The 22,823-nt window shown below is 37.8% G+C and overlaps 1 protein-coding gene across 1 annotated transcript in view; it reads left to right on the top strand.

Moving 5' to 3' along the window:
* The window catches only part of THADA (THADA armadillo repeat containing), a 285,790-nt gene that overhangs the window by 76,310 nt on the left and 186,657 nt on the right, over window positions 1–22,823 (top strand). The window contains exon 25 of the mRNA XM_090281217.1: window positions 3,269–3,360. Coding sequence (XP_090137343.1) covers window positions 3,269–3,360 — 92 coding nt within the window. The remainder of the gene's footprint in view (window positions 1–3,268; window positions 3,361–22,823) is intronic.

Here is a 22,823-nt window from a genome sequence, read left to right as displayed (position 1 = left end):
TTGGAGCCCTTATACGTTGCTGGTGAGGCTGTAAAATAGTGCTGCCACTTTGGCAGTTCTTTGGAAGGTTCACAGGTACCATATGACCCAGTAGTGCCACTTCTAGGTGTGTACCCAAGAGAAATGAATATATGTTCATACAAAAACTTGTACATGAATGTTTATAGCATCATTATGCATACTAGCCAAAAAGTGGAAATACCCCAAATGTCTACCGAATGATGAGTAGATTTTTAAAATGAAGTACATCCATACAGTGGATTATTATTCAGACATGAAAAGAAATGACATAACGATACATGCTACAACATGGTTTAACCCTGAGAACAGCTAAGTGAAAGAAGCCAGACATAAAAGGCTGCATATTACTCGATCTCATGAATATGAAATATCCAGGATAGGCAAATCCATAAAGACAGAAAGTAGATTGGTGCTTGCCTAGTGCAGGAGGTCAGGGAACAACTACTAATGTGCACAGTCAGCCATTCGTATCTGCAGGTTTTACATCCACAGAGTCAACCAATTGCAACAGAAAATCTTTGGGGGGTGAGGGGAATCCCATAAACTTTTAAAAAGCAAAAGTTGAACTTGCCAAGTGCCAAGCATGATGCTGGATCCACACGAGTGAAGTAATGTATTGGCACACCCTGCTGTAGCCTATATGGAACCGCTACACCATTTTAGATATGGGACTTGAGCGTCCTCAGATTTTGGTATTCTCAGGAGTCCTGGAACCAATCCCCTAGGGATACCAAAGGACAACCGTATAGTATTTCATTTTGGAGTGATGAAAGTATTCTGGAATTATGTAGTGGTGATAGTTCCCTGCTTTGTGAATGTAATAAAACCACTGAATAGTACCCCTTAAAATAGTGAATTTTATGGTGAGTTTTAGTTCAATAAAAGAAAAATTAATTTTTAAAAATGCCTTAAAAAATCATCGTTTGGCCCTGACCTGTGTGGCTCAGTTGGGCGTCATCCCACAAACGGAAGGGGTGAGGGTTTGATTTCCAGTCAGGACACATGCCTGGGTTGTGGTTTCAGTCCCTGGTTGGGGCACATTCAGGAGGCAGCCAATTGATGTTTCTCTCTGACATCAACCTTTCTTTCCTTTTCTTTCTCCCTCCCTTCCCTTCTCTCTAAAAATAAATAAATAAAATCTTTTTTTAAAAAAGATCATCATTTGGTCACCTTTGGAGGTTGCTATGGCATGAACTCACTGTGTGAGCTGGTAAATTTGTGGAAATAAATTCTGTACAAACTGAGTAACAGGGTAACCAAATAGCTGATGATGGAAAGCTTTTTATTTTTTAATAGTTTTTCTGAAAATTGTAACTAACTAATGGTAGAAAATCACCATTTCATTATACATACTGTACTAGGTAGTGATGATCATTGGTTGCGAATGAGGGAACTTGGTAAGGAATGGGCCAGGCTGATAATACTGGAACCCACTGATCCATGTTAATATTATTAAATGACATTATGTGTCTCCTGCCTTCAGCCTAATGACTCAGACAAGAGAGTTTTCTCTTTGGGGGTGCCCCTTCACTTGGGCTAACAGTTTTGGTTACGGTGTGCCTCTGCAGCCATTGTCTTGTCCCTGGGCACCCCTGTTTTAACCTTGCTGTACCTGGCAGCCTTCGTCAGCAAGTCTGGTTTAGGGCAAGGTGGGGTTTGTGTTTCTACTTTTCTCTGTATGTTTTTGTGTGATTCTTGAGAGGAGACAGGGCCCTAGATGACCAATTCATCTTAAAGCCAGGAGTCTTTGGGAGCTAAATCAGTAAACCAAGTAAGAGAGAAGACCTGAGCCAGGGCGGAGGTGGTGTTGACAGAGCAACGGGACAGATTGATCTGTTGTTGGGGGATATTAGGCAGGGCACATAGTTGGGGCTTCATGTTTGTTGACTGTTGAATGGACACAAATGAATTCTTCCAAGTCTAGGGTTTCATTATAATTTTGGTATAAATTGTGCCAATGGAAGTGTAGTCCTCTTCTAGAGTTACCAGGCGTGGATTGAGTCAGTCTTGGGCTTCTAGAGGAGAGGTTGCAAACTGGTGGCTGAGAGGTCAAATCTAGCCTGCAACTGTGTTTTATTTGGCCTCCATGATGGTTTTTCCCCTTTAATTTGTTGCCAAAATTTCAGACTAGTGAGATTTCACATAAAACTTGGGGTTTCTGGCTTCCCTTGAAAAAGAAGACAATCTGGCAACACTGGGCTTACATTCCCTGGTGGCAACAACTCAGCAGAAGCCGAATAGTGACTTCATTAGACCCAGTTCTCTGCTGCTCCTGTTACTTACTGGTCATTGCAAGCATTTTGAATTTGTGACTGTTACTGGAATGAAGCTATTTTCTAAATCTCACATGGTTACTTTTAATTACCTTTCTTCTTAAAGTTGCTATTGAAACATGCCATATGATTGACACCTATCTAATTAGAATATAAGCTTTGCGTTGGCACTGTCTCCTATTTCTGAATATTTTCTGTGTTGCTGGTATATACGTACTGTAGTGAAGTTTCTATATATTTTTACCACTCTACTCTGATCTGGCAAGGTAATTGAGGAAGCCCAATCATTCAAGATATTTTTATGATGTAGCAAAGCATCTTGATACAGTGGTTTGGAAATAGATATGTTCTATTATCATTTTGAAGAAATCATGTTTAATAATAATTATTCTTTCCTTTTATTTTTAACATGAAAGAACTAGTTGTCTCAGATAATTTTAAGGTTAAAATCACTATTAGGCTACTGGCATTGTGTTGTTAATAAACAACATTTTGGATATTAATATTATCTTGGCCATATTCATGTGGATGCTTTTACTGAGGTTTTATAAATATTCTCTCATAGGTAAATGATTACAGAAAATGCAGGGAAAGAGCTCAGCCTTTTACTGGAATATTCATCACCAGAAAGGATATGGAAAAATGAATTTATTGTTTTTTTAAAGAAGTGTTATTTGGTGACACAAGTGCAAAGAGATAATGAAAACAATTGGTATAATATTACAAGTATAAGAAAGAGCTATGTTGTGTGCATATAGTTGGATTGTAGAGTTCAGTTTCAGAGGAAGTTGTTGAGTCAATTACTATAATGTTTTTGAAAATTATCTTATTTTTATGAACACAAGCCGTATTTTCTTTAGCCCTGTACTAGCAAATTGGGTAATGATTTTGAATGTCTAGTTTGAACACTGTAAATGTTGGTTTCATGCCCTGAATATTTCTTAACCTTTGTTGTATATGCATTTTTACTTTAGGTGAGAAATTCATCCACCCTTCTCTTCAGTACCTTGATCACGAGAATATTTGGAGTTAAAAGGGGAAAGGATGAACTTTTCAAAAGAAATACGTAAGCTCCATATAATGCTAACTTTACTTTTTGCAAAATACTGTCCTGGCAGAAGATAATTTTTGGTATTTTGATTACTTTTACAGATTCATCTAGAGCATAGAACTATATAAATACTATAGTAAATTAACCTATGCTGCAAAATTCTAAGTCCGTGGGCAAAAGTACCTACTGTTTAATAAGTAGATCTTTCAAAGCATTGAAAAAGTAGCAGGATAGCAAAGGCTGAAATGTAGAGCTTGTTTCTCAATACAACAGCAAAAGTTTTTTATTTTTCTCATCTTTAGGTATTCCTGAAATGTCCTAAATTGCTCTTTTTCTTGATGTGTCATAAAGTACTAGCTTGTGCAATATCTTGCTTTTTGTTTCCTTTAAAAAAATTTTTTAATTTAATGCTTATTGTATTTTTTCTGTTACCATTTAGTCCTCTTATACCCCACTCCCTTCAGCAGTTACCATACTGCTGTCCATGTGCATGAGTCCTTTTTCTTTTTGCTCAATCCCAGCACCCCCTAACCTCCAACCACACCATAGCTGTCATCCTGCTCTCCATCCATGGGTCTGTCCCCATTTTCCTTGTTAGTTCAGTTTGTTCATTAGATTCCACATATGAGTGAGATCATATGGTACTTGTCTTTCTCTGACTGGCTTATTTCACTTAGCATAATGTTCTCCAGGTCCATCCATGCTGTTGCAAAGGGTAAAATTTTCTTCTTTTTTATGGCTGAGTAGTTTTCCATTGTGTAAATGTCCCATAGTTGTTTTATCCACTGATCTACTGATGGATATTTATCTTGCTTTTATAGCTGGAATTTTAAATGTTTATCATACAGTCATAAGTAACATATTTCAGATTACCTGTGCATTAAACTCTGTAACCAAGGGGAACAGTTACAGATGCTGGTCACACAGAATAAACAATACTTTTCACTTTTAGGTCTGTTGTATTATATTTACTCTCTAAAATGTTTACTGTTAAGGTTTTTTAATGTATGGAAGGAAATTATTGAGACGCTTTGATTACGGGTAGTTTTTCGATACAGCACACAAGTTCTGTTGGTTTTTAAAGAGGAGAGTTTTGAATAGTTTATTGAGCTCTTAGGAAGATTTGACGGTAGCCTAGTGACTTGCAGTTCTTAACGCTAGATGTCACTGTTGCTGCGTGTTTGAATACTTTCTTCACAGCCTCCAGTTTGGCCCTGTGATCTTTCTCGTATCTAGAGATAAATCAGGCCCCTGTTCCTCTCCTACCTAAAAAAGTTGATTATCTCACTTTTAATTTAGGTTTTAAGCTTTTGCTTATTAAAATATATTTTCTTGGGGTAGAATCAGAAAATAACATGACATAATTTTATCATGAACTATTGGTAATTCTAATGAAATCTACTGGTAGTTTTGAATTGTCATTTAAATTACTACCTATCAACGTATACAATTCAATAAATATTTAAAAGGAAGGCAACTGGCTATTAATATGAATCCTTAAGTATATTCAGGAAATACCAGAGAGATTTTTTTTTTTAAACCAAGTTGTATTTTTAAAATGATAAACCCTGGCCAGATAGCTCAGATCGTTAGAGCATCGTCCTGGTATGCCAATGTTGCAGGTTTGATCCCAGTCAGGCCACATACAGGAAGCAACCAATGAGTGCATAAGTAAGTGGGAAAACAAATGGATGTTTCTCTCTCCCTACCCCCACTTCTCCTCCTTTCTCTTTCTCTCTCAATCTCAACAGAGAAAATAAATAAATAAATAATAAAATAATGAAAACATTATTCCTTTGAAAGGATGATTATAATTTTTACTATGTAGCTGGTTCCTAAAGAAATTCTTCCTGTCTGTAGTTTGAAATCACTAAACCTTGTTTCTCCTTAGCTTTGCTGATTTTTTTAGTAATTCTACAAAATGCCAAAAAGTTTAAAACAGTTTGGTCATGTTATAAGGTCATGATAAATAGTGGTATAAATAAAACATGATATGACGTAATCAAACAAGTAAAATTAATGTTTAAAACAAAATTTGAAAATGAAGAAATGCTTTTTTCCCTTTTCCCTTTCACGGAGTGAGTGAGTCTTGGTCGTGTAATTAAGTTTGACTACAAACAAGAGAAAGTTATCAGTTCCATTTCACTTAGGTTGCATCTGAAGGAAGGGAAGAATAGCAGTTTTAATCTTTTGCCCAAAGCATGCTGATGGGAACCTCTATTATAAATTCATTACTCTTAAATAAGAAAGGTTACAAATAGGTAACTTCCCTAGAAAGAGGGAAATGGAATAGTCATATAATTGTCTTGAGTACAGTTCAAAAGTGAAATGGAATTAAGAAGTTGATTTTTTTTAATGTGATGAACATTTTTGCTAAGAGCCTTTAGTTCAGTAAGTCTAACGATTGGCATATATCGTTATGTACACATGGCTTCTGTTCTCTGTTTAACCCTTAAAGAGTATATTGCTTGGCAGCACCCACTAGATTTGCTCTGCAAAACCTTTAGTGTCTTAAATGTGCTATTATTTCTAATGGTTCTTCTAGTGCTGGTTTGTTTAATTATGTCACTTTTTGTTGAAATGTTTATATGCCTGTTCCCTATAGTATTAACTCTCCAAGCGGGCAGACCCTTTTCCATCTTTTCTGTGTATATATAATGGGCACTTTAAGAATGCTGGTAATAATGATGTCCTGTTGGTTGGTTACTTAACCATCGAATGACTAAACTTAGCTGATGAGACCTCACAGACAGTTAAGTCTACTTTCAGAGCCACAGATTGTTCTGCACACAATTTTGAAAATGTGTGCTGTTGGTTGGAAGGAGACTAGACATAAAAAGAACATCTGCCTTTCCTACTTAGTGGGAAAAAAAATGTCCAGAAGTAAACAGACTTAGTTTCTAGGCATTTTGCTGGCACTGGAGATGACCTTAATAGACTCCCTTATCTGTTTTGTACTTCAATTTCTCCATCTATATAACAGGAATAATAAGACCTGTTCTCTGTACTTGTAGGGCTATGGTGAGGATAAAACAAATTATTAAAAGTTCATTTTCTCTTAAAATATTGAAAGTTATATGCAATTAGAGATATAATTTGCTTCCTTTCTCTGTTACCACTTTTATTGCGTTCATTTCATTGTCTTACAAAGTATATTTTATTGATTATGTTGTTACAGTATCACAATATTTTCCCCTTTGCTCTCCTCCACCCAGTACCCCCCTTCCCTCCAGCAATCTCACCCCCCCTTAGTTCTTGTCCATGGGTCGTGCGTATAAATTCTTTGGCTTCACCTTTTCCTATATTTTTCATAACTTCCCTATGTCTATTTTGTACCAACCAATTATGCTTCTTAGTCCCTGCACCATTTCGCCATTTCTCCACCTTCCCCCTCCGAGCTGATAACCCTCCAAATGATCCCCATACCTATGATTCTGTTCTATTCTGGTTTGCTTAGTTGGATTTTGTTTTCATTTTTTAGATTCATTTGTTGATAGTTGTGAGTTTGTTGTCATTTTAATGTTCATAATTTTTATCTTATTTTTCTTAAGTAAGTCTCTTTGATATTTCATGTAATAGTAGTTTGGTGATGATGAGTTCCTTTAGCTTTACCTTGTCTGGGAAGCACTTTATCTGCCCTTCTCTAAATTATAGCTTTCCTGGTTAGAGTAATCTTGGTTGTAAGTCCTAGCTTTTCATCACCTTGAGTACTTCTTGCCAGTCCCTTCTTGCCTGCAAAGTTTCTTTTGAGAAATCAGCTGAAAGTCTTATAGGCACCAATTTGAAGGTAACTCTCTGCTCTTCTCTTGCTGCTTTTAAGATTCTCTCTTTATCTTGAACCTTTGGCATTTTAATTATGATGTGTCTTGGTGTGGTCTTTTTTGGGTGTAGCTTGTTTGGGACTCTCTGCACTTCCTGGACTTGTATGTCTATTTCTTTTGCCAAATTTGGGAAGTTTCCCTTCATTATTTTCTCACATACGTTTTCAATTTCTTGCTCTTCCTCTTCTTCTGGCACCCCTATGGTTTGTATGTTCGCACGTTTAAAGTTGTCCCAGAGATTCCTAAGCCTCTCCTCATTTTTTTCAATTCTTGTTTCATCATTCTATACTGGTTGACTTTTTTTCTTTCTTATGTTCCAAATCATTGATTTGAACCCCAGTTTCCTTCCCTTCACCACTAGTTTTTGTGTGGATTTTTTTTCATTTCATTTAGCATAGTTTTCACTTCTTCTCTTATGCGTTTGCCATACTTAAGGATATCTGTCTAGTTTGTGAGCATCTTTATCACGAGTGTTTTGAACTCTGCATCTGTTAGGTTAGCTATCTCCACGTTTGTTAGGTTGGTTATCTCCTCGTTGCTTATTTCTCCCACTGGAACCTCGATCCATTCCCTCTTTTGGGCCATACTTTTCTGTTTCCTCAACTTGACATGTTCCTGTGTTTGTTTGCCTGTATGTCTTAGGTAGAGCTGTCGCTCCTGTTATGTTTTAAGGGGCGGAGCCTTAGGGATTCATCAGTACAGGGCAACCTGTTTCACCACATTATGGCGCTATATGTGTGAGGGGCCTGAAAAGGAACAATGCTGCTTGCTCAGCATTCGCCCCTTTTCCAGGCACTTCTCCCACTTCTTATGGGACTGGTGCCTCTCTAGTTGTTGCTCTGGCCGTCGTTCCCAGAGTGGGTGGGTCTGCGGATGTTCTAGGGCCATGGGGGCTCTTTAAACAAGTAAACTCTGCTGAGAGACTGGCCGTTTCCTCTTCCGCTCCAACCCCCGCTGGTTGGCATAGTCAGAAGCAATGAGGCTTGATTTTCCCCGGGCTGGGACTGTGAACTGTGCATTCTGGTCAGGTGCAGGGAATGCTCTCCAGGTGTCCCTCCTGGGTTTTTTAAATGTGTGACTGCGCTTTCCACTGGCCTGCTGCTGCCACCACCACACCACATCCTCTCCGTCCCGGCTCTGCTCCTTCTACCTGTCTGGATGAGCATCTCCTCTTCATATGTTTGGTTGTTGGACTTCCATGTAGCTCGATTTTCTGGAACTTCTGGTTGTCTCTAGTTTTGCGGTAGTTGTATTCCTTCTTAGTTGTGGAGGGAGACGCAGTGTGTCTGTCTAGGCCTCCTCTTGGCCAGTAGTCACTGTTATACTGCTTTTTGAGGAGAGGGTCAGTATCTTACCCATTTCTGTATACTGGTGCCTAGTGTATTGTCTGACTTGTAATAGGCATACAGAAATACTTGCTTAATGAATTAGTAAGTTTTATTACTAGAGAAGAGATAAGGGTTCTTGTTTCTTTTTTTGCCTTTGTTGCCATATAGTCATGATAATCAACTGAGACAAGTTAGTTAACCTCTCTGGGCCTTGGTTTTTTCCTCTAAGAGATTTGGACTATACTTAATGTCTCATTTCTGTAAATTAGTCAGCTAGGACTTCGCATAATTGTTACTAGACTTGTGAGTGTGGTAAACTGCTCTATTCCCAGTGCCTAGAACAGTAGCTTCCTCATAGTAGGGACAAGAAATTTCTTTGCCCTGTGTATAGAAAGGAGCAGGTATTCTGCTTCCCCATTTTAAGTATGTAGTGTGCATGTATAATGACAGAACTCTCGAGCTCGTTAGTGTTGTCCTAGATGTGTTATGTGGACTATTAAGAGTGAGAAAACCTGAATTTTACAGGTTTGTTTTAAATAATGTTAGTATGTTTTAATTTTCTAAAGCTTTATTTCTTTCTCTTTATCATAACCTGACTGACTTGGCCTGAACAATAAATAATTGAGCCCGTATAGAATCAGAACCTGCCCAGCTCTGTGATCTGGTGAGTTTGCTGGGCTTTCCACAATAGCGTCCATCTGCAGTGGGAGTGGGCTCAACTTAATAGTTCCTCGTTCCTCCTTATAGGCCAGGAGCTAAGCCAATGTGATCTTTAACTCTACGTCTTTTCCTTTGGCCCCGTGTGTATTAACCTTCATCTATTCTAGTCCTAGGTTAATGAAAAATACCATATACAGCCGTCTGAAAAGCTTTATTTTAGACTTTGTCAAAGCTCTATACAGGTCCTCAGCGCTCAGAGAGTTCTATAGCTTTTGCCTTCTCTCTTCATTTTAAATCAATCATTCAGCCATTGTGAATTTGTAAGTATTTGCTATGAATTCAATATTGACATGATAAAGGAGTACATAAATATAAAACTTTGAAACTTGCTCAAGGAGTTTACATTTTAGTTAGGGAAACAAAAATTGTTATTTGTAAAACAGATACAAATAGAAGACAACATATAATAGTTGCATAGTATGAGTAATGGATGTATTAGAAATTCATTAACAGGAGAGTTGAATGGAGTATTTGGGAGAAAGTAGTATTCTTATAAAGCCTGGAAACAAGGGGATTTGGAGGTACATGGAAACACATAGGTTAGAAAAGAGAAACAAGGCCCTGGACGGGTAGCTCAGTTGGTTAGAGCATTGTCCCAATAGTTGCTGGTTCAATCCCCAGTCAGGTCGCATACAAGATTCAACCAAAGAATGCATAACTAAGTGGAACAACATACTGATGTTTCTCTCTCTCTTTCCCCGCCCCCCAACTTCCCCACCCCCTCCCTCTCCTATCCTCCCTCTCTCCCTTTCAAATCAATAAATATTTTTTAAAAGAGGAACAAAAGAATAATAATTTTCTGTGTTGTTAAATACAATTTTTATCTAGTTAGAGAGAACTTATATTCAAATTAATAGCTTAGAATGTTTGTAAAAGCATCACTAAGTACAAATGAGATTATTTCTAATGACTGTTTTAGAAAATGTTAAATTGTATTTATTTTACTTTCCTGGGGGTAAATGACAGAGTTATTTTAGTTATTTCTCTTAATATCTTAGTGGTTTAGATCTGGAAGGATTCTCTGAGGGGCACCTAATTTAGTCCAACCACTGCTTATAGACAGATTTTGAAGCAGTTTCCAGACAGACTGGCTTCTCTCCTATTCTTCCTGTTTTCTAGGAAGAGAAATTCCATAAGTTGCTGTGGTTACCCACTCCGTTGTTTAGGAAAGAATTGGATTCTCAAAACTAAAATTGAGAGCTATAGGGCAATTGGGTTTTATATTTTAGAGAATGTAATTATTAGAGTTCAGGGTAGCTTTTTTGCTTTGAACTACACTGTAGTTTGTAGCAAGCACCTATTCAGCCAAACTGAACATCAGAATTTTCTTTGACTGTGGCCAGGATAGTCTTAACATCCTCAGATCTAAAGGAATCTCAATTTCTCCATTTAAAAAGCACTTACTAAGTTTTTGCTCTGGGCCAGACTCTCTGCTGGGCACTGGAATCCAAAGATGAATCAGACATGCACTTGGCCCTAAGGAAACTGACAGTCTGATGAAGAATATGGAAGTTATGTGCTGTGCCACTTGTACAGAAAAAGGGAGACATTGGGAAGGTGGTAGCCTGTGCTTAGTGCCTATTTGTGTGCTTGCCACGTACCAGACTGGTTATAGATGTCTGATGTAGCCTTTCTCACAGCCCAGTGATACAGAGGGTAAACTAAAGTTAGTGCGATTTAGTTACTGGCCCGAGGTCATATAGCCAGCAGTGGCAAAACTAGAACATAAACCCACTTCCATCCGCAGCGCACCTGCGAAGGGCACACAGCCCTCAGCTCCCCGCTGAGCAGTTAGCCACCTTTCTAGAGTCTGGCTTTAGATTTTACACTGTCCAACTCTGTGAAACACGTCACTTCACCCAAAGTCTCATTGCGGATCAAGAATCTCCTATCTCCCACACGGCGGGTTGATTTTAGGAGGAAAGATGGAAGGGGGCCAATGGAGAAGTTTATCTTGAAATGACTTTTAAGACCCTTGCTGTGGATGGTGCCTTTTGTCCTAAGAACATTCTCTTCCTCCATGTGCTCCACAGTCTGCTTTCATGCAGACCAAGAAAAAATATGGGAGGAACAGGTCACCATGTTTCTAAGGTTATACTGTAAAGCCAAGAAGGTAGAAATCTTAGTTTTTTTTGTTTGGCATGTAAGGGATTAATTAAATTACTCCAATCGGTTATTGGTATGGTCTGTAAGGCATTTACCTCTGTAAAATTCTTGTATTTGATGATAGTTTGGTGCTATGGGGAGAGGATTTTGGAGTTTTGTAGTAATCCTTGCCACTGGTATGTCTTCTAGGGTTAACCTAATGTTTTTCTGAATCTGTGCTTATGTTATTCATTCACGTCTTTAATAAAAATTGTAATAATAACTATACTTATTATTAGTTTTATGTTTAAGAAACCTAAGAAGCCATCTAGTCCCATTCTTGTTTTGCAGATGTGAAAATTGAGGTGCAGAAAAGCTGAGTAATTGTTCAAAGTCGCACAGCTAATGTTGGAAATAAATTTAATGGTTACTTTGAGCTCATAGCAAGCTCTACTAGAAGTTTTTAATATTAGCTGATTATTTATAAATTCAGTTTATATTAGCAACAATAATACTAGTTTGGATTCAAATAATGTGAAATTAAGGTAAAAGCCCCAGTGCTTTGATACCATCTGGAAGTGTCATTCATGCACTTCCCCAGTTGGTGACAGAACCTTCAATCTGGTTCTTTAGGCCGGGTAGATAATTGAGAATTTTTGGATACTAAGAAGTAAAGTACAAGTCTTGTGTCACCTTTGTTAAGAATTTCAATACATGGATTAAGTCTATCCTAACACTTTGGCCTACTGGAGAGTTTCATGTTTCAAGTTTTTGTTCATTCTTAGTTTCATGGATTGCAGGTAGGAAACCACAAATAAAATTTTTATCAAAAAAAGAAGCTCTTAAAAAATATGTTCATGAACTTGAAGTGGGAATTAGTCATTGTGTTCTTAAATATTGACTCTTGCTTGCACCAAGTATTCTTTGTTCATAAGTACTGCTTCAGGCCATTGCCTTCTTCAATAACTAAGGCATTGTTGCTTTAGTTTGAGCATGTTCTATGGAATTTTGGCAATGCATGTATCCTCTTTCTGCATCTTAGTAAAAGCATGAGTAAATATTTTTTCTCAGCTTTGGTATTTTTGTAGCTTACATTTTAAATGAACCAGACTAATATAATGTAATACCAGGATTACATAATTTAAGACATCAGGATTACTTCCAGGACTATGAGATTACAAGCAGTATTTGTTGCTCATTCAGTACCTGTGGAGAATTACCCCAGAGCTACTTTCCACATGAGAAAATGGAGTCAAAAAGGTTAAATCTAGAGAAAACCGTTTTTTTAGAACCTGGATAGTGTTTCTTCTTTATTCAGAACTTGGTCCTTGTAATGTATAGTTTAGAAATTACAGAATTTCCAACTATGGTTACATGCCAAGCTTTTTTATAAAATACAATCAATAAGATTTTTTCATTGAATACTTATGTACCTTGGCACTCTAATATGTACAAAAGTAGTTATTAAATGGTCTTGAATTTGACAGAGTTTTGTCATTTATTAGAAGATAAGACCAACACATGAACTAGTTTAGGAAAAAATGAGTATTGAACTCTCTAGTACCACTAGGGAATAGGGAGGCAGAGGAGGATGAGGTCAGGTTCCATGTAGGAGTCAGGGCTTAATCTGGACTTGAAAGAATGGCAGGACTTGGACAGGTAGAGAGGAGGGTGTTTCATATGAGGTTATATAGCATGAACAAAGATACCGAGATTGGAGCACACATTGTATGTCTGTGACAGAGTAAGAAGACAAACCAGACTAGGACAGAGGACATTATGAAAACATTTATTCATTCACTTCTTTTTCCTAGAACAAGGATTCATTGACTACCTACTCTGTGGAAGTACTGAAATAGGTTCTGAGACTATGTCACTGTGTAAAACAGATATACCAAGGAGGCTATTTGGGTTTTAATGACATAAGGAATAGTTTAGAAGTTTTTGTATTGGAGTGGTCCATGAGAAAAGCATTGTTTTAGGAATCATTTGTCAGGTGTTTGCATTCTGTGTCCCTGGCTGGTGAGACTGGAGAATGTGATGCAAGACCCTCACAGTGACTTACTTGTGAATAGCTTGTACTCTGTAGGTTGTTATAGCATGGTTCCAGCTTGGTGCAATTATTTCAGCATTTATTCTTTTTTTTTTTTAACATTTTATTTATTTCCAAGAGAGAGGGGAAGGGAGGGAGAAAGAGAGCAGGAGGAACATTGATGTGCAAGAGAAACACCGGTGGGTTGCCTCTCACACGTCCCCAACTAGGGACCTGGCCCACAGCCCAGGCATGTGCCCTGACCGGGAATCAAACTGGTGACCTTTCGGTTCACAGGCCGGCACTCAATCCACTGAGCCACACCAGCCAAGGCTCAGCATTTATTCTTTTTTGTTAACTTCTAACTTGATTAGTGGCTATATGACTTACATTTTAAGGATTACTAGTTTCCTTGATATTAAATGATATTTAGTGAAAAATAGATTCTAGAGTCAAGTAAGTTTCTGAAATACTGGATTAAAAAATCTTTAGGACAAGATTTCTGAAAACATTTAACATGCTATCGTGTGTTGTGTGAATTTTCAAGAGTGTGACATATGCTCAATAACATTCAGTATTTCCCCCAATTATTTGACCATGGAAAACTTTTTTAAAGAACATCTATTACCATCTTGTGTTCCATCAGACATAGCTTGGGGGATTCTGATTAAGGCTTGTGAGAGGCATGTTTCCGATCATTAGGAACAGTACCATCTGTGAGCAGGGAAAATATTCATTTCAGATATATCTTGGCAACAGCAGAAAGGCTTAGTTCTATTTGCAGTTAAATATGCTATAAATTTTCCTAAGTTGTCAGAGAAAAATTTACAGTAGTATCCTAGCATATAGTAGGTAGTCAATAAATATAAATCAATGAAAAATGTTAGACCTTTAAAAATCTTAGGATAAAGTACCTCTTTGGGAGCATGTACTTTATATTCTACATTTGTATCTCCTACTATTTTGCTAGAAGAAGATAATGTCCATATTCCCAATGCCATGATCGTTGATATGGAAGAAATAGGGCCTATAACATTGTTGATGAACTGATCAATAAGGTCAGTACCACACCCATTAGACTGTGACGTGTGTGTGTGTGTGTGTGTGTGTGTGTGTGTGTGTGTGTGTGTGTGTTGGGAGGGCACATAGGGAGAGGGGCATGGAATAGTTACCAGCTTTGAAATGTTGTATAATACATAAGGCTTTAGGATCCACTAGTATGGCTGAGTTCTCCATCTTTGGACTGTATGACTTACTTGTAAGTTAAGCAGCATACTTTGTTGTTGTCCCTCATCCCCCAAATAATGGCTCCATTTGTCAGTATGTAAACAGAGGCTTGAAATAGTTCAGACTCGTAGCAGTTACGATGCTTTTGCCTACAAATAACAGAAAGCCCAAGTCAAAGTTTAAACAATAAGGAAAAGTAATTATCTTATATATAACCAAGTAGTTTTATGGGGGATTGATTCATTTTAAGTTGATGACATCATCAAAGACCAGATTTTTTTTCCATTTTTCTACTATGCCGTCCTTGATGTGGTAACATTGACCCAAGCAAGCTTCCCTTGTGGTTACAAAATGGCTGCTGTTCCAGCCATCACATCTAGATGCAACAGAGTCTAAGCATAATATCCTTGTGCATCTCTATTTCTTTTTAAGAGTAACAACACCACCTCCTTTATATGTTCTCATGGTTTTTACCCCACTCCTACAGACTTGCCTTCAAATCTTTTTGGCCAGCATAAACATCTTAGCATGCCCCAAATTATCCCTCATGAAGGAAATGGATCTACCATGATTATCTTAGACTAATCAGGATCCTCCATTTGGGCCTGAGGTTGGTGTCAGCCCTCCCACAAGCATTCTTAGAGAAGGGCGAATACCCAACCAAAGTCAAGTGCTGTTGAAGGTAAGGATGAGATGGGGAAATGAATTTTTATTAAGTGACTAATGATGTCTGCTGCTACATTTTTCTATGCTATCTCAAAAACTGAAAATGTTTTCATTAAGAACAATAGTTTAAAAGGAAGATAAGTAATATATATATTGTACTATTTTAACCTAATAAGAAAATATTTTTTTCCTTTTTCATACAATTGCTTCATATAATTTTAAAAAGATACGAAGGCATACAAGTGTCTGGATATTTGATTTGTATAATTCATTCTGTAAGCAGGTTTGTGTTGTAAAAATTTCATTCAGTGATGAAAAATATATGTCTTCAAATGTGAAAAAATGTTTTGTAGAGCATTAAAATAGAGATTGTGAATAAGATATAATCACTTTCTTTTTTTTGAAAATTTTATTTATTTATTTTTAGAGAAAAGGGAAGGGAGGGAGAAAGTGAGGGAGAGAAACATTACATTGATTGGTTGGTTGCCTCTCTCATGCTCCCAAATGGGGGCCTGGCCTGCACCCCAGGCATGTGCCCTGACTGGGAATCAAACCGGCAACCTTTCAGTTGGCTGGCTGGCTCTCAGTCCACTGAGCCACACCAGCCAGAGCTAGATATAAACAATTTCTAAGTCAAAAATTGCTACTGCACCCTGGTTCATAGCTAATCTCTGACAAGCTAACAGAATGTTCACGTTTTTCATTATAAACTCTGATTCACGCACATGTTATAACATTGGTTTTTGTTATTGTAAGGCTAAATGGTTTGAAGTTAAATGATCTTTCTAAATTTATTAGAATTGGTACTTAATTATTTTGATTTATGAACCAAAAGTCCCTGTTTCATTTATATTCAGCATAGTTTTTTGATGTGACTTTTTGGCCTCTGAACTCAAATTGATCTTTCTTCATCTGCCAAGTTTCTATCTTTTCCCTCCTTCAAACTGTTACCATTCTGGTCTGCACAAACTGCGGGTATAGAAGTGGAACATGGGGCTGTCTGGGTCAGGGCAAAGCAGCTGGTGTGGACAGATGATGGGGTCAGACTAGCTACGTTTCATAACGATCAGTAAGTCTGATCTAGTTACTAAAATCTTCGAGGTCTAGAATATTCTACTCTATAAGCACAGTTTTACAGCCGTCCGTTGCCCTTAGTGCAGCTTTGTCTTTCTTGCATTTCTCTCTCTGATCATGTATTTTGTGAACAACTGATTTAGTTCCATATAAATGGTCAGTTTCAAACTTCTTCCCCTTAATTCACTTGATCCCTTGCAATCAGTGCCCTCCTAGGCCACTAGTTCCGTTTTCGGTGATCGGTGGTCTTATTTAGGTGCTCTGACATTTTTTTTCCGTCACCATTCATTCAACAAACACACTTATGGTTTGAGGTTCTGGGCACTGAGGGGAGTACAGACACAAAATATGGTCTAAATATCTGAAAACCAGCAAAGGAAGGAAGTTAGGGCTTGAACTTAACTGTAATGCAAGGTGAAACTCCTTAAGTACTCTGCTACTCCTTTCCTCTCTCTTGGGGAAAGCCTCTGCATAATGGCACCTGTGGCAGAGCTCTTTGTCACACTCTTCAAACACAAGTCCCCTTTAAACCCTTGCCTCCTTCTCATCCCAGTGCTTCTGCCATTTAGGCAGGAACATCTCACCTGACCATTTCTTTACCTTACTGCCTTCTTTTGTTCTATCCGAGTGGCAATAAATGATTCAGCTCCTGACCAATAAACATTACAGCACTATCCCCACGTCTCCCCTACCTGTTTTCGGAAATTAAATTCCGTGTACTAAAAAGTATCACTGGCTTCTGAAAGTATCACTGCCCAATTTTCCCTAGAAACACACAAGTCAATATCTCTGTCTCCTTTATGCTTTTATTAAGTCAACTGCCTGAAGCGTCAACATTTTAGGTAAATAAAATATAATTTCTCTCCCATTGGTGTTCTCTTGCTTTGATTAGTTACTAATATTGCAATAGCATAGGTTTCAATTTTTTATCAGTATGAATGTATAATGTTTCGATGGGGAAGTAAATAGATTTCTGCAGGCTACCTGCAGTCCCACCATTTATGATATTTATGTCTTTGGAAAAGCATATTTCAGTTGCCATATGATCACTTATAAGTTATGACCACTCCACAGATGGACATGGCATTCTCAAATACTTGCCTGTCTTTATCCTTCCTGTTTTCAGCGCTGACTGTCTTCGGAGTCATGCTGCCTTGCAGTGCCAAACTGGTTGACTCACCCATGAAAATTGAACTCCATGGGACTCATGGCATTTTCTGTGGAGGTTTCTTTCTCTAGAAATCTTTTCCTGTCCCCATCCCCCCACCATTAAATTGAAATTTAGTAATTCTTCAAAGTTTTGTGCGTAATATCACTCTAACTTTTTAAAATCATTCCTTATAAAGAACCTATCATAATTTACTTAGTAATTCTCTTACTATTAACTATTATGTTTCCTACTAGATTTTTAAAAAATTATCAATAATGATGTGATGAGCAACTTTATTTACAAAGTATTTTAATATGTAGGGTATTGCTTGCAGATAGATTTTCCTACATGTAATTTCTTGGTAACAGGATGTAACTAGTCTTCAGAATCTGTTTATGTATTGTCAGATTTCTTGATAAACTGATCATCTTGAAAAAGTTTTTCTATGTTGCCTTCCTGCTCAGGAATTTTCATTAGCTCTCTGTTGCCTATGGTCTAAAGTCCATACCCTTTTAATTGGCCTTTTCCTTTTTTGTTAAACATTTTTCTTTTTGTTTTAACAAACTGCCTACCACTGAGCATTTACATTCTGTCTAAATTTTCCACATTGAAAAGGGGCGCAGGGAATATCCTCATGCATTTTATAGATTTGCCCATGTTTTTTGGATTATTTCTTTGGGATAAATTGTCAGAAATGGAAATACTGGGTTAAAGAACATAAACATTCCATGAAAGTGATAGCCATACTTCTTTTAAATAAGAAGATATCAATTTACAAATTTATCAGCATGTATAATCTTCCTAGTAATGGGTATTATTATTTTTTAATGCAAGTTTAAAAGAATGTGAGGGGGAACATTGCCATGTTGTTTCGATTTATATTGCTTTTATTACTAGTGAGGTTCAACATTTGCCCACATTATTTGTTGGTTAATTGTATTCTCTTCAGCTTAGCTTTCAAGGTCATATATAATTTGGACCTGCCCTTTTCAACCTTATTTCCTATTATTCAAATCCATAAATCCTTATTAAACTCCTACCAACTACCAACAAGTACATACACTCTAATCAAGCTAATCTCCCTACTATTCTTTTGAATGTTATGATTTTTCTCTTTCTTGCTTTTGTTCATGATTTTGTGTTTCTGAAATGCCTGTCCCATCTCTTCTACTTACAGTGTGCTGATTTTCCCAGTCCTTCGCAGTTCAGTCTGAATCTTTTCTCCTCTAGGAAGCCCTCCCTGACCTGGCTGTGCCTTCCTCGAGAGCAGGGCCTATATCTGATGCCTGCTTTTTCACCTGAGTGCCTTGTAAAGGGTCCGCCTAACATAGGAGGCAAAAAAGCATATGTTGATGTTGCTAAGATAAAGTATTGAATGTGTTCCGTTGAGTAAATCTAGATTTCACTTCTGGCTCTGACTTTGGGAGAGTTATTTAGTCCCTTTACCCTCAGTTTCTTTATCTCAGCATCGTCATACATTGGGGATAGGATCTAATGCTTATAAAAGGCCTGGTGCTCTCATTTAGTAAAAATTGTTTTTAAATTAATGAATGAATAAACTGGCCCTCCAGGACTTATTATTCTCCCCTTCCTTAGGACTCTTCCCGGTGTGCCCCAGACTGTCTCTTTCTCGTGTTGGTATTGCTTCCTATGAATTAGCTATGTGACCTCAGATGAATTCCAAGCTCTTAAGGGGAAAGCTTATGTCCTAAAGAAAGCACTGGTGAACACTGGCTGAATGAGTATGGCTGAGCAGCTTTGGTGGCTGTGGAAAGGAGGGCAAAGCAGTGGTGAGGACCTCAGTTTTCATTTTTCGCTAAAATCTTTAGTGGATTTTAATTGGAGAAATTACTTTATCCTAGGCCCTTTATGAAATGTTTAGTTTTGTTGCTTGTCCAGCCAAATGGAGGTAGTTATTCAGGAGAAAATGGTAAAAATATCCAAGTAACACCACCGGATTTTACTTTTCCATATAGTGTTTCAAAGTGTTGTATTCATTAGTATTTGTGAGAAACCTTCGGTTAATACCACAAGAAGCCATAAACTAAACCAGATTTCCCCCTTTTTAACTTTCACATGATTTGAATTAACAGCAGTGTTACTCCCTAATTTACACCTGGGATTTCCAAATTGTCTCAAAAAGCTGAAACAATGATTCATATTTAGTCACCATGTGACTGGGTTATTTTCATTTATTGAAAATATAAACAACAAAAAAAGTATCCTGGATAAAGATCTCCATGTATTTTAACTAGTGACAGATGCTATGATCAGAATTTCTACTTAAGTCAGGCATTTTTGACGTACACCTCAAGCCTTGCAATTAAGCTTTATGCCTTTCCAAGCATAACAGTTAACCAATAAACCCAAATATCAGCCTGGTCTGGCTTAGCTCAGCGGTCTTTTGATTTCTTCCAGTCTGTTTGATGTGGAGGCTTATTGAGATTTATCTACTGAGCTGTTCATAGTTTGTAGGGCTGAGAGCACTGGCCATATTATATAAGATTCCATTAGTGACAGCAGAGGGTGGATAGTCTCCATAGTACAGATAATTTAGTCACTTGTACTGGTCATGGTTTTGTTGAAAATTTTTAAGACTTTTGTCAAGGTTTTTAATTAATACTAATGATTTTTCTAATTTCCTAGTTTATACTGTGAACCTCAAAACAGATGGAGTTTTAACTGGTTCAATTTAGTGGAAAGTTTTTAACTTTCCGTAGAAATCTCTGTGTATATTTTGAAAACTTCCTCAATTATTTGGACCAGTTTATTCAGGAGATAAAAATAGAGATACACTGTAATCAATTATAAATATTTGCTATGTGGGGAGTCAGATGTCATTCCGTTATATTGTTCATGATGTAGTAGCATCAGTATACCCAACTTTATAACATAAAGGCTGCAAAGGACTTCCATATACTTACCTCATGTAGTCCTGGTAGGAATACCCAATAAAATAAATATTATTGACCTCATTTTAAATAACACACTTGGAATATAGATTATTAATTTGCTACATGTCTTATATCTATTATGAAGCAGACCTGGTGTTCAAATTCATATGTGACTCCTAATCCAGTTATTTTCCCATTACACTAAAGCTTTTTGTTCTGTAATATACAATATTTCTCAAAGTAACAAGTTCTACCAAATAGATTTTCAATCACATCTTTTTTCCTAAGAAGTAGAGCAAAATTACTCATGTTTGCCCTGCTGGAGATAAGAAAATAAGACCATATTGGAAGAAGAGTGAAACATTCATTTCTTTCTGCCTCAGTTGCCTCATATCAAACAGGGGAAATACTAGCATTTACCTCATAGGGTTTTGGGGCAGATTAAGTGAGTTTATACATGCAAGGAGATTAGAAGCATGCCCAGCACAGAGTAAATAACAGTACAGTTAGCTTTTGTTAGCGTTCATTTACTCAGCAGAGTTTATAAACCCACTGCTTTGTGCCAGATAATGTGCTGGGCATTGAGAGAGAAATAAGGTCAAGTCTGTGCCTTCATGGGGCTCACAATCAAGCAGTGTGACATACCTCAAACTGCACACCACTCACACTGCATTTGCATTGAATGTTCTGTATGGAAGCCCGCACGGGAAGATCTGGAAGCACGGAGTAGATTGCGTACCTACTGTCAGAGGAGACTTCCTGTATGAGTCCCAGCCTAAGCTTGAAGGATGAGTATAAGTTAGCCAAGTGAAGAAGACCAGTCGGGGAAAAGGGAGCCAGGAGGACAGGTGATGGTGGTGAAAGGTTGGTGTGAACATGTTTCTTCAATCCAGGGTATCTTGAAAACTTTAATATGCTGATATGTACCGTCACTCTCTAATCACAGTGTAGATGTTGTAAAGAACACACTTTGGGAAACTCTGGATGGACAGGGTGCTGAGAAGTGAGTTCAGGTCAGAAATGTGGTGGCCAAGGAGGATGGAGGGGGCATATTAATTAGAGATATTAAGACAATAAGCTTGACAGGACTTGATGAAAAATGAGGAGACCAACGAAGAAGAAAGAGAGATGATGGCAGATTTTTGGCTTAGGACAATGTCTGGGGCCGCTGATGCCATTAACAGAGGTGAAGACTGAGGAGGAGAAAGAGTGTAGGTTGGAGTGAGGGGGAGATTCCGAGTTCAGTTTTGTATCTGTGTTTTGAGATGCCTGAGGGACATCAGTGGAATATATCATCAGGCAGTTCAGTATACTGGGTCTGGAGCATAGGAGCGAGGTCTGGGCTGAATAAAGGAGTCATTTGTGTATAGATGGTATTTTATGCCAAGAGAGTGAACAGGACAACCGTGTGGTGAGGAAAGACTCCGGAGGGCATCACTGTTTAAGTGACATATGGAGGAAGAGGATCTCTTAGCAGAAATTGACTACATCCGTAACCTCATGTTCTTTGGGAGATGCTTGTCTGTTCCCCTGTGGTCCCTTTTCAGGATCTATGAGTGTTTTGTTTTGTTTTTTTGGAAAGTGCCTGACTCCACCCATGGAGGAAATCTACTTTGTGGGCTACTCCTTCTCCCAAGTATCTGGGTAGCTGTAGAAAGAAAGAGGCACTTCGCCCACACCCTAAGCTCTCGGAGGAGAGCTGTGTGATATGCTGCCCAGCCCTTCTGAGCTCAGTGGGGGAAGGTGGAGCCATCTTGCATTGTTAAGTTTTTGAGTGTTAGGTCCTTAAATGTAACTGGAGAAATAATGAAAGAGAAGTATTCTACTGGATTAAACTAGTTCAATGGATTTTAATTTTCCTGATAAACTATTATTAAGAAATTGTTTTGGAGATTTACTCTCTGAGTAGGATTAGCTAACCTACATTTTTCATTTGGATAAGTAGTTCTTTAATTAGAAACCAAGATTTAGGGAATAGTTTCCCATTGCTTTATATAGTGTAGAGAAGGTATGTGAAACTGCCAAATGAAGGTTTTCCTCATGGTAGTAAAAAGCAGGGAAAACAAGAGAAAATTATAATATGTTAAGGGAAAGGATTCTGTTCATTCAGTGTGCCTGCTTTTATCTTCAGTTCTGGAAGTCTCTGATGGCAGGGTTTTGTTTTTTTTTTCTTTTTCCTTCCCTATTCTTGTTGTGCCAAAAGTTACATATTTCTGGCAAAATGTTCATTACTGGCTTGGGGTGTGCAAGAAATACTTTGCCAGAGAATTAAGCAAGCAGAAATCTGTCAAAACAAATATTCTAGTTTGAAAATATAGTCCTGCGGGGGAGGGGTAAAGGGTGGGTGGTGGAGGAGGCCAGGGCATGTTCTAAGGCTGAGTCTTTATTTCATAAGAATTCTGTGTTCTGAAAGACTGTTTCTTGGAGGAACGCTGGAGGAAGCAGGATTGTGGTACATTAAATGTACTGACGAGTAAGGAT

The sequence above is a fragment of the Furipterus horrens genome, unplaced genomic scaffold (assembly GCF_987537825.1).
Source record: "Furipterus horrens unplaced genomic scaffold, mFurHor1.1.pri manual_scaffold_6, whole genome shotgun sequence".
NCBI classification, from domain to species: domain Eukaryota; kingdom Metazoa; phylum Chordata; class Mammalia; order Chiroptera; family Furipteridae; genus Furipterus; species Furipterus horrens.
The sequence above is the reverse complement of the archived record's forward strand: the minus strand, read 5'-3'. Positions and strand labels throughout refer to the sequence as shown.